The sequence below is a fragment of the Thermobia domestica genome, chromosome 15 (assembly GCF_964235325.1).
Source record: "Thermobia domestica chromosome 15, izTheDome1.hap1.1, whole genome shotgun sequence".
NCBI lineage: Eukaryota > Metazoa > Arthropoda > Insecta > Zygentoma > Lepismatidae > Thermobia > Thermobia domestica.
The window spans coordinates 89,279,358-89,292,453 of NC_137468.1; the positions used below are offsets into that span (position 1 = coordinate 89,279,358).

The following is a 13,096-nucleotide window of genomic DNA, read 5'->3' on the forward strand; positions in this document are numbered from 1 at the left end:
GTCCCAGGGTCCCCATATGGTCCCAGGTGGGGTCCAACTAAAAAGTTTCAATTCACCGTGGCCTCATACTATAAATAAAAAGCTTACAAGAGACATCACCCAATTGTCCGGCTCCGATTTCAATGAAATTTTTCTAGCTGATAGTGGATATATATGTATTATTTGTGATGAGAGAAATTTTTGCCATGGTGCATGTTTTCTACTTTTTTATATTTTTTAAGAGTCGTGTGATTATTAGAGATTACTGCAGAAGTCCCTTACTAACCTTTGTAAACGGAGCGTTAATGAAAGAACAACCATGTAGATACATATAAGGCCTAGGGGGAAGTTGTATGGTAGATATGACCTTGACGGCAGCCATCTTAAAATCAGCCATTTTGAATTAAGGTCAAGTTTTTTTTTAAAATAGGAATAGGGTAATATGATACATAATTTCGGGCTAGAATTTAATCAGGAAGACAATGGTGAAGCTAGTTTTGAGATACGCCAATTTGAGGGAAAGTTACAGGCATTTAATTGTTCACTTTCTACGTGCGTAAGTCCCTTACCTCCGCTTCTAATCCGCGTATTAATGATAATAAGTTTATAAAAGCTTCGGTAATACATGTTACTCCTAGATGGAAGTGATACGGTAAGGGTATCCTTGACGGCAGCCATCTTGAAATCCGCCATTTTGAATTAAAGTGAAGTTTGAAAAATGAAAACTATAGCATGTGACACCTCATTTTAATAACAAATTTTCCCCAAAAGTCAATGGTATGCTTATTTTTGTTCTATAGTTAACCAGTATGAATTTAGGACTGCTTTTAATGTGCACCAAACGTCCATTATTCGATCTTTCAAATTGGCAACACTCCTAATTTTGACCACATGTTTTAAGATTCCAACTGGCACTTTGCAATTGTTACCATGGCTCATGTTTTCTAAATTTATTACATTTTTTAAGAGTTGCTATTTGTCAGTTCATGAATAGTGTTGGGATAAGCATCCAGCAATATTTCTGAATTTTGAAGACTTGCCATGTAATTATTTATTTCCTATACCTGCCCTTCAAAAACTCGTTTACTGACATGAATCATCGCATAACGAAACAACTCCAACTTTGCATTCAGGTAATACCAAAGACGTAGCTTGTATAGTAGATGAGACGAAAAATCAAATAAAAATTCACTTCAAAAAGAAAAACGAAATACGATTGTTGTGTAAATTACGGATCTTTTGTTTTGTTTTATATTTATTTCTTTATTGTATATTTATTTATTTATTTATTTTCTATGGCAATTTTTTAGCTAGTCAGACAAAATAAGTCATTCGTTTTCTAGCGATTGTTATCGATGATTCATGTTTGTAAGATTTATAATCAGTATTAATCGGAAACTCAATTAAGTTACACCTCTTTATAAACAAGTTGCCTGTTTTCATATTATGCTCATGGTACAATGTTTTATGAACAGTCATATTATGCCTCTTTGATATTTTCTGTCATTGCTGCTGTTCTTTTAAAGTTGTATTTATTAAAAAAAAGTTTTATTATTTGTCGTTTGCGCAACATGTAGGCTACATTTCCTGATAATTTTGTGTTCGTATAACACCAGTTTCTTATAATTTCATTTGTATTTCTTTACGTCACCTAGGTCTATAGGTTCTTCATGTATTCTTGTTTAAAAGAAATAATTACATTGCAAGTCTTCAAAATTCAGAAAGATTGCTGGATGCTTATCCCAACACTATTCACGAACTGACAAATAGCAACTCTTAAAAAATGTAATAAATTTAGAAAACATGAGCCATGGTAACAATTGCAAAGTGCCAGTTGGAATCTTAAAACATGTGGTCAAAATTACGAGTGTTGCCAATTTGAAAGATCGAATAATGGACGTTTGGTGCACATTAAAAGCAGTCCTAAATTCATACTGGTTAACTATAGAACAAAAATAAGCATACCATTGACTTTTGGGGAAAATTTGTTATTAAAATGAGGTGTCACATGCTATAGTTTTCATTTTTCAAACTTCACTTTAATTCAAAATGGCGGATTTCAAGATGGCTGCCGTCAAGGATACCCTTACCGTATCACTTCCCTCTAGGAGTAACATGTATTACCGAAGCTTTTATAAACTTATTATCATTAATACGCGGATTAGAAGCGGAGGTAAGGGACTTACGCACGTAGAAAGTGAACAATTAAATGCCTGTAACTTTCCCTCAAATTGGCGTATCTCAAAACTAGCTTCACCATTGTCTTCCTGATTAAATTCTAGCCCGAAATTATGTATCATATTACCCTATTCCTATTAAAAAAAAAAACTTGACCTTAATTCAAAATGGCTGATTTCAAGATGGCTGCCGTCAAGGTTATACCTACCATACAACTTCCCCCTAGGCCTTATATGTATCTACATGGTTGTTCTTTCATTAACGCTCCGTTTACAAAGGTTAGTAAGGGAGTTCTGCAGTAATTTCTAATAACCACACAACTCTTAAAAAATAGCAAAAAAATAGGAAACATGCACCATGGCAAAAATTTCTCTCATCACAAATAATACATATATATCCACTATCAGCTAGAAAAATTTCATTGAAATCGGAGCCGGACAATTGGGTGATGTCTCTTGTAAGCTTTTTATTTATAGTATGAGGCCACGGTGACTCAGTGATAGAGCGCTCACCTCTAGTACGTGGGGTCCCCGACCAAGTGAGTTTGTAGTGAACTATATCATATCCGGGGTTTCCTCGGGTACTCTTGTTTCCCCCCACATTATCATTTCACCAATTCTTCCATCATCATTCACTTGCTTTAATCATCCGTCTCTTTTAGCCCAACAGATACAATCGATTAACGTAAAACTGAATGATCTTATTTCATTTGTATTATACATATATTGTATTTTGTATTGATCACTCTTCATTTTTGCAGTCAAGTCGAGATTTCCGTATAGACTACGAGAATGACCAGTTCTTAAAGGACGGGGAACCTTTCCGATATATATCTGGTTCAATCCATTACTTCCGTGTTCCATTCGCTTATTGGGAAGACAGGCTAGTGAAACTGAAGCATGCTGGACTAAACGCAGTTTCAACGTAAGTGTTCTTTTCTTTTATGATTGTGTGTAGACTTGTCAAAATCTAAATTAAAAATTAATCTAAGATTTCATGGAAATTACTTGAAGGATGGGCTTTCCGTTTTCCATTCATCATTTTATTGCTGGCATTTTTGAAACAACTTAATATTTCCTTTCTTCTTTTATACCCTCAATTAAAATTTTATATCTCTCTAGGTACAGACTTACATACCAGTCACCAGTGTTATTGAATTTGCCATAAGTGATTATTTTATATCGTAATAAATTCAGTGTAAACATTGATGAAAATGATAGGTGGTTATAAAAATTGGCGAGTCAACTTAATGGCTTCGTCCTCAATTCTGGAGGAAGTTGAAAAAAGATTGTTAGACAAACTGTTGTGACATTATTAAACTAAATTAGTTACATCGTAATAATGTTGCTTTGATTGAAAAACCAACATTGATAAAACATTTGATAATAGCAAATATATTTCTCAAGTGACGTTATTCATGGATATAGCCACGGAGGGTGATGCGAATTGGAGCCCGGCCTACCAATGCTGTTCATTTAAACTTGTTTAATACTTAGCAAACGAAGACTGTATATACAAAAAATGAAAGAGAAGTATCTTAAAAACAATTAAACCACTCCAACACATTAAAATAATCAAAAGAATTTAGAGCTCCTTGTGGCTATATGGTTAAAGTATACGTCTTTCGCGCTGGGGCCCGGCTCGATTGCAGGTGGGAGCTCATATGGTTGGGATCCCACGTCGAGGTCAGACATAACTTCGATGTTGAATAGGACGCTAAATCACAATCTAGCTAATCAGCCAATTAAAATATCTTAAATTAATCCTTCAGTTCGTTGCTCTCACTTGTCTAATTGAATGTACAGAGTTGTGAATTTATTACTGTTGAACTACTATTTCACATCAGTGTCTGAGTTTAATCTTACTTTTGTTCGAGTTCTCTAAAGCCCATTTATGTATGTATAAATGTGGAGTCAAAGAAAGGGCACTCATACATAATTTTTATTTCATTACGAATAATTTAATGGTATATGTATTTCCTAGAATCTGTAATTCTAACTTCATATATGACTCGTCCTTCAATAAGATAGCAGAAGAAATACAGTACTATTACTACTCAGATTCAGATTCAAAGCAGTCAGATTCGTGATCCACCAGACCGAGTGACCTCGGAAACTCATGACTCGAAATCCGGTCACATCCGGTGTGACCCGGATACAACTAAACATGATCATACATACACTTGAGGGAGTATATGCGGGACTGATAATGCAATTTTAGCAAACACGATTCTCTCTGCTCTCTTTGTGTTCTCTATAAATCGATAATTTTCTTTCTCGCTAGTTGTGCATGTATGTGCATATCAATCCAAAGAACTGAAAGATAACTACAAGGTTTATAAAGGTATACTCATATAAAAATCACGAAAAAGATAAGCTACATGTTTTATCTCACGTTGATTGTCAAAGTTTAGTTGATTGAATCTTAGAATTTGTCATTTAGAATATAAAGGATGGTGCTGAGACTAAACATTTTTTTTTTAAATATTTTTGTGTAATAATGTATATTGAGAAAGCATTGTATTATTTTCCAATATGGGAAGACAAATAAACATGAAGTTATATTTGAAATATTTAATATATGGTACCGTGTTTAATAAATGCCACACCGGAAATCAAATAAATGAATGTTGGAGCTCGAGCAATGGACATCATTTAATCAATCTATAGCTAAATTCTTCAGTATTGTTGCATAGCTGATATTTAGGTGCTTCAGGGTCACCGGATCCAGGTCCGGATGACCATGGCAAAAATCGTCACCCAGTTACCCATACTGAAATATTCTGGTTTACTTTCCGTATGTAAAAACCCTGGTGCCCCTAAAAATGTTATGCCCCCCTAAAACAACTTGATGGTTATACCCCTGAATGTATTACAATGGGCTATCGTATAGTGCCATTTCAAATGCCAGCACGTAATTACTGTCACTAGCATGAATTACAAAATTGCCATAGTTCCTACAAGTGAATTGAAATAATTACGTGTCATTTGCAATTACCTTATGTTAGTTGAAATTTCTTAGTAAACTCTACTGTGCTTCTCCAACGTAATCCTAAAATCATAGTTCATTGGATAGATAATGTTCCTGTGTTAATGTGAAAATACTCTTGAACCTATAGTTTCGACGGTAGTAGGCCGTTTTCATGTTCATTTTCTACCGTTCTGGGCTCATCATACTTCCGTAAGAAACCTTTCATTTTTTTTAAAATTTTCACTTTTATGTGATTTAGCGTTTGTTTTGGTACTTTGAAATCAGATAGAGAACTCAGAACTACTCCAAAGGTGTTGTACGAACATATCGTTACATTTATTTACGCGCCCATTACTGATAAGAAATCTCAAACTGGTATGAAACGAAATCGAAATTAAGTTGAAACTCCAAATCATAAAAAATACAGTTTAAAGTTTATTTGAATTGTTATGGAAAAGGTTAATAACTTTACAATATTTCGGTCACCGAATGTAATGAAGATAATATGATCTGGACTTACTAAGTACAGGATGTCCAAAAATTAAATAACTATGTTCAGGAAAACGGCGGAATAACTGAATGATTTGTATATCATTCGATAGTCGTTATGCATTTTCGAAATTCAACGTGTTTAAGTCCAGTGACCGTGCTGGCCAGAGTTTAGCATTTTCGTGCCCTATCCATCGCTGAGGCAAATTTAAGATAGCAAATAAACTATGTAATAGCGAATACTTGGTATGTTTAGCTGATTATTATTTTGAGTCAGGATTCTACCCGAGAGTGCGAACTACTGCTGAAATTGCCAATTGACTAATTCATTCGTATTTAATTTTCAAAATGATCATCAGTCACAATTTTCTTCCCTGCTGAGCATCGCTGTGCTTCTAACAGGTATGATTCATTCATATTGAGCTAAAAAAAATCAATGTCCATCTGCATCGCACACGCGCAATCTATCACTGTGAGATTGTCACGAGGCAAGCAACAGTATATCGTTAGCCACGCAATAGAGCAGTGTGATCAGCTAACCCTAATGCCGCGCAAACAAAAAACATTCTGGGAGGGGTTCAATGTGGCTATTTTCGACGCTAAGTTCACAGCATTGCGCACCGTTGAAATGTGTGAAGTTCGTAATTTCCTTGTGGGTCATGCCATGTGGGCCATGCGTAAATATGCGGTACAGAGTCCTGACCCCACAACACCGGCGCAAGGAGCTAGCAAGCGGCCCCGGGTGAAGAGGATCGCGCCGCTATTGCGTGTGTTTGGGCGTATGGCGACCTACAGAAATCTCGCACATAGCGTGTGATGTTCAGCAAAAGCCGCACATCGCAGGCGACAATCAACCGTATCTTTACAGGGATTTACGCCCCACGGTCGTTCGCAAGAGCTGTGTTCACGGCCTGGAACCATGTCATGTGGCTGAGCGAGAAAGGAACTGCAGAAGGCTGTATGAATGTCATCTTACGGGTATTAATGTAAGCTTGTTGTTACTCTTGATGAAACTTAAGTTTACCTAACAAGCTGTGGTAAAGATTGTGCCATTACATACAAACCTGTGGGCACAAAGTGTCGAATTGCGTTCTTCCGCCAGTGCGCAAAGAGTTTCTCCAAAGGGTTTCATGATTGTGCCCAGGTTCTCGTAAGGGCGAAAGTAGTCTGCGAAAGGTGGAGCGAAACGTCGAAATCAATGCTGCCCACTACAGATTCATGTCCTGACTGAAATGTATCACCATGAAATCTCAGCATTGTATGAACAAGACGTGAATCTGGTTGACTGCACCAAGACAAGGTATTCAGCCACACGGTGCAAACATCGTTGGAATTTTATCGCTATTGGCAAATCACTTCTATGACATCCCTATTAAGAGGTTAGATGTCAGTCCAATAGACTATTGTGCTTTCGGACTCCTCAAGCAGCGAATGTCCCATCGTAGAGTCCGCACCAGCTGCTGTCTATGGAATTCCTGTAAAGAGGAGTGGAATGCAATACCCATGGCCCAGCTGCAACGCGGTCTCATGTAATGAAAATTCCAATGCCGGGTAATAGTCAGTAGAGGTAGCCTGAAGAATGAACATAACCGGTAGTGGAAACACTTCGTTTCCTAGGTAAGTAGTACATTCAAATTCGGTTCAATATAAATTAATCAATATCTGTGAAGCTTTGGCAGGAGGGTCATCTGACCTTATTGCATTAGATTTATAAGTGGTATGGATATTTGTTAAAGCACATGTGTACAGCAGATCTTACATCGATATCGTGGATGACTTCAAAGTTCGAATTCCTTATACAGTGTCATTAATTGCGCCTATCCTACAAAATTCATTCCATGCAACACTGGTTGTATGGAAATTGTGTAGAGATATTGGAAATGGAGCACGTGCCGAGGGATACATGTGACGTCATTATCATTGTACAAGGACCCTAATGATGTGGTTGTAATCACTATAGTACATTAAATACTTTCAAATGTTGTAAATATATATTGGTTACTCCAACGTTATCCTAAATTATTTACTTATTTTGGGGACACCCTGTACACATTGCTAGCGTGTGTATAGAATTCTAGGTTAGAAAGCCTTTGAAAATAAGGAGGAAAAGGTTTCAGCAGATCATGAAAATATGAAGTAATTGAAAGTAACAAATAAAATAGTTATAGCTAAAGCATCATTTCTCCATGTATTACAGTGGTTTAATAAATCCAAAAGACATACCAGGTGTGTCAATGCTGCTGTTGTTAATAGACCTATTTCTCACTAATATGTTGAGATCTTCTTTTCTGTTTACCAGAAATGTTATTCTTCTTTGTGTTTACCAAACACTGTTAGGTTCATCAAGTGTAAGAGGCTCAGGTGAGCAAATCATATAGACAGAATGGAAGGAAGTAGGATCACTATAGATTGATTAAATGATGTCCAATCATGATGTCCAATCACCAAGTTTTAACTGGAAATCCAATCGGAAAGCGACCATTAGTAGAACCTAGGCTATGACAGGAGGACAATATTAAGATAGATCTCGCAGAGATAAAGATACAAACTAGAAACTGGATTTACTTAGCTAAGGACACAAGTTAATGGAGACCCTTTGTGAACGCGACATTGAATCTCCGGGTTCCATAGGCTATAGCTTTAGTTAATTAATTACATGTTGTTTTGTTCTTAAGAGAAATATTACTATTAATAATCGTTCTTAATATTACTAAAATAAAAGGTAAGGTAATCAAATATTCGGTACCTGTAGCTTTTCCTTATTATAATCATAGATGTTATTATTATAATTATTTCCTTATTATTATAATCATAGATGTTAAAAAGAGTTTTCTTATCTAGATATGTCGAGTGGAGTCTTCATCAGCCGGAGCCTGGGGTTGTAGATTTTTCTGGTGATCTAGACCTTGAGCGTTTCATCAAATTGGCCAATGATATTGGATTGTTAGTCCTTTTGAGGCCAGGGCCATATATATGTGCAGAAAGAGAGTGGGTGAGTTTTTCATAAAAATAGATATAAATTTCAATTCGTAATTAAAGAAACCATTACAAATCTTAAAGTAGGATGATGCACAATTAGAAAACGATCCTTTTTTTCTGCAAAGTGACTAATGGCATGCAAGATTTTCATAATGGTGAATCTTGTGGAGGAACTTGAGAACATATGCAGATAATTTTTAATACGGCGGTAGCCATAGCGCTTGACGCAGCCAAGTATAGCCGTTTCAACAAACAGAAAATGAATATCAAGTTTTGTGCGAGTTTAGGGTAACTCCAATATAAACGATATGTTTATATGAGGTCCAAAATATGCCGTTTCTGTAGTAATTTCCTTCTCATATACACTCATGTCCAAAATAATTGTCGCATGTCTATAAATATGTTGTTCTAGGAATATAATTTGATAGCGAATTCGCCCGGTAATTCTTATAATGCTAGTATGTGTATAATCGGCAAAGAAATGTATGTGGCAAATTTCATGTCAAAAGAGCAGTAAATAAGAATAATAAAACGAAAAGAAAACTTTCTTCTCCATTTAGAGACATTTTGTTTTGCTCATTCTAATTTTCGTATTTATAAGTCTTTTCCTATGAAATTTACCACTAATACACATTTCCCGATTATACACATAGTATCAGTTTCAAAACTTCCCTACAAAATCATTATCAAATTATATTCTTACAAAAAGACAGTTATATATATGCGACAATAATTTTGGACATGAGTGTACATGCTAACATCTCCAAAAATACTATGTATAGTGATTGCATGAGTACTACTGTAAAAATAAAAGTAACTCAATATGAACATGCCACATTATTATGTATTGAACACTTATTATGAACTTAGGAAAGATAAGTTTCAGATAGTACAGCTTTCAAATGTTTTGTGTGGCGGTTTGTTAGTCCATTAGGTCATTAACTTAAGACAAAGATATTTTCTGAGGAAGGAATTTTCTGTTCACTTTACCGACTCACTTATCTATTTTCAAATTATGGAAAGGTTTTTTTTTCGTTAAATTTGAATGAAATAAGAATAATTCCTGTCCGTTATGAAGAGCTTACTGAAACACTGGGAAAATTAAGATTATCCGGGTTCGTATCTGAGAATATCTGCAAGGGAAAATTTCCGTAATATTAATAAATAAATAAATAAATAAAATACCGGTAGCTCTTCATATTATGGAGCTGTCTATTATTGAGAGGAGTCCATTAACACAACTGAGAGATAGCGAAGAAATTCACTGTACGTCTTCAAATTATGGTGAACAACATTACTCCACGTATACAGGGTGTTTCAAAACAACACCGACAACGTTTGGGAAGTGATTCCTGACAGCAAGGTAAAAAGTACAGACTAACTTATGTGCACAAATGCTTCCTTTCGGAGTTATAGGCTGCCGAAGATATGATAAAATGAACTACAGCACTACCGTAGGTTCCATAGTTTTGGAGCTATGGACTTTTGAAAGGAAGCATTTGTGCACCCAAGTAGGTCTATACTTTTTGTCTTATCTTGGTGTCAGGAATCACCTCCCAAGCGTTTTGAAACACCCTGTATATTGACTAACAACTACAAGTATGTTGTTATATATTTACGATAACTGAAAGAGCATTTGGTAAAATGTATTTATTAATAGTAACGTGTTCAATCTGGTATTAGTATAAAATACAAATTTGTTCACTCTCAACACGTATAACTGCAGAAACATATATATATATATATATATATATTTCATTTCCTCCGCAATAGCACCAGTATCATTTAGTAAATATCACTCAGAAACAATATCAGTCTTACTCATAAAGGTTTCAAATTTGTTTTCTAGTTATGCATTTATGAGTTGTGTATAATTTTGTACATGTGTAAATGAAATATGATCTTCAGAAAATTTAATGTGTGTTTTCTTTATTTTTCCAGGGTGGTTTTCCTCCATGGCTTCATAGCGTAAATCCGGACATGAAACTCCGAACAAATGACTCTAGTAAGTTACGTGGAACACATCCAAAATTCAATAGCTAACATGGAACGGACATGAACGTGTAATCCGGACATCCGAATCAAACCTAGTCCATTCGATAAACATAACAAAGATATGTTCATGCATAAAAAATTAGGTACCATTGACAACGGAGTAAATCTCTGGGGCCCATTAACACTGTTAATATAAAGAAAATCGTAAACTCGCAGTGGAATAGCTATTGTGTCAACACTGTTCATTGGAAAGTCACGATTTATAGTTCATTCTCTTCAGCATGAAACAAGGTTTCCAGAGGTGCTATGTATTGGGGCCCATAAAGTACTTGAATAGGGAAAATTGGGAAAATGTCGGAAAACTCCAGAGATCTCTACCATCAACTTTGGACCCCTCTTGAGTGGCCCCGGGTAAAAGCACACAATCCAAATCTCGAAAAATATTATAAGGGACAAGAAATGTGTATACTAAGTTTTGTATTGATAGACGGAATAGATATGAGGGAAAAACTTGTATATCAATACACGCTTTTCCCTTATACCTATTCTGTCTATCAATATAAATCTTGGTACACATTTCTTATCCCCTATAATATTTTTCGAGATACGTTTGGATTGTGTGCTTTTACCTGGGGCCACTCCAGAGGGGTCCAAATTGGATGGTAGGGATTTCTGGAGGGAATTTTCCCAATATTCTCTCAATTTTCCCTGTTCAAGTACATTATGGTCCCCAATGCACAGCACCTCTGGAAATCTTGTTTCATGCTGAAGAGAATGAACTATAAATCATGACTTTCGAATGAACAGTGTTGTTGCAATAGCTATTTCACTGTGAGTCTATGATTTTCTTTATGTTAACAGGGTTAATAGGCCCGAGAGACTTACTCCGTTGTCAATGGCACCTAATTTTTTGTGCATGAACATATCTTTATTATGTTTATCGAATGAACTAGGTTTAATTCTGATGTCCGGATGACAGGTTCATGTCCATTCCTTGTAAGAAATATATTAATCAGTTAATAACGTTAGCTTCACAGATTCTCCATTAGAATTTATATGTAATTCAGTAAACAGACGCAGAAAAATAACGAGTAAATTAATGAAATTTGGGATACTAGTAGGAATTTTTACGTGTTTTAAGGATTCACAATAGCTTTTATCGTAGCGTTTATTGCAGCCCAAAAAAAAAAAAAAAAAATACTTTGAAATTTGAAGGAATAGAATTCTTAGAATGGACTTAGGATTGACATATTGAAAATATTAAAATTTGTTTTATAACGAAATATTTTTTTCTAATTATCGATTGTTTTTTTCTGTTTGTTTGAAAAGCCAATTCAGTTTAGCATCTGTATTTGTCTTATATGACAGTATCGAATTTTAGCATGGAATTTTTGGTCGCTACACGTGAATCTGTTTCTGACTGCACAATTTTATGTGATAATCAAACAGTTGTCTATTATATGGAGAGGAAAATCTGCTGTGTGTTTTATTTAATACCAATAGCCAACTTTCTCTATTATATGAATAACTGTCATAAAATATGTGCAAACTTCCAGTAATAAAGCAGATAGAGCCTCACGAGCGTTCAGCTCGATCCTTCAACTATCCTCGGCCAATTGGAAGGCAATGATGCCAACCTGAAATGTTATAAAATCCCATTTCGAGAAGCATAATTTCCCATTTTGCGCTTGAGTTTCCCACGCTCTACAAAATTTATAAAATATGAAAAGTGAAGCTACTGTATGCAACTCCCTTTCTTCGATATATGCGTGAATTCAGACCTTCCATTTTAAACAGTTTATGAATAACTAATTAAGAGAGAGAATTGAAAATGTTGACAAAATCAAGTACATTTTGTTGTTAGAAATTAGTATTTGCATCACACGTTTGTATCGTAATCTTCGAGGGAACGTAACAAAACTCGCGTAGATAAGATATGCTTCATTCTCCAATAATTTCGTGGGAAACGTTTTAGAAGATGGTTCTCTCTCTCTTCTTTTTAAATACCAGAGTTGTTAAGTTCCATGTCGCTTATTTTTTTGAGATTCCGTAGTCAGTGTATAAATAGTTTCCATACCAGCATGCATTTTATAGTGACAAAATTTTATAGTTGGCGCTAATTTCACTCTTATTGAAGAGTCATTAGTCCCTGTTTATCCAAACAACGGTTTGTTGTTTTAACATATATAAAAACACTGTAAAAACGTGTATTGATAATTATTTAATACTAACGCATAATAAGAATTACACAATTAATGGACTGTATTTAGTACACAAAAGATTGATAGTTATTCCGATTGAAAAGGAATGTAATTTGGTCCTCCAAGCACGATCGCGGTAGCGCGTCACACACATAAAGCTCTCACTCCCACACTGACAAAAGATGCTTGGACGCTGCCTAACTGTAAATTTTGAACAAAGGGAGGAAATAAGGAACCAGTATGCGAAACTTCGGGGTAGAGAAAAAGCCTCTCCAAGAGCCATCTGTACACAAAAATTGGCACTA

At 35.3% G+C, this 13,096-nt stretch overlaps 1 protein-coding gene across 1 annotated transcript in view; it reads left to right on the forward strand.

Annotated features, from left to right (window-relative positions):
• Positions 1 to 13,096, forward strand: part of LOC145671558 (beta-galactosidase-like) — a 66,880-nt gene that overhangs the window by 2,115 nt on the left and 51,669 nt on the right. Inside the window, exons 2-4 of the mRNA XM_081740745.1 lie at positions 2,918 to 3,081; positions 8,458 to 8,608; positions 10,537 to 10,600. Coding sequence (XP_081596871.1) covers positions 2,918 to 3,081; positions 8,458 to 8,608; positions 10,537 to 10,600 — 379 coding nt within the window. The remainder of the gene's footprint in view (positions 1 to 2,917; positions 3,082 to 8,457; positions 8,609 to 10,536; positions 10,601 to 13,096) is intronic.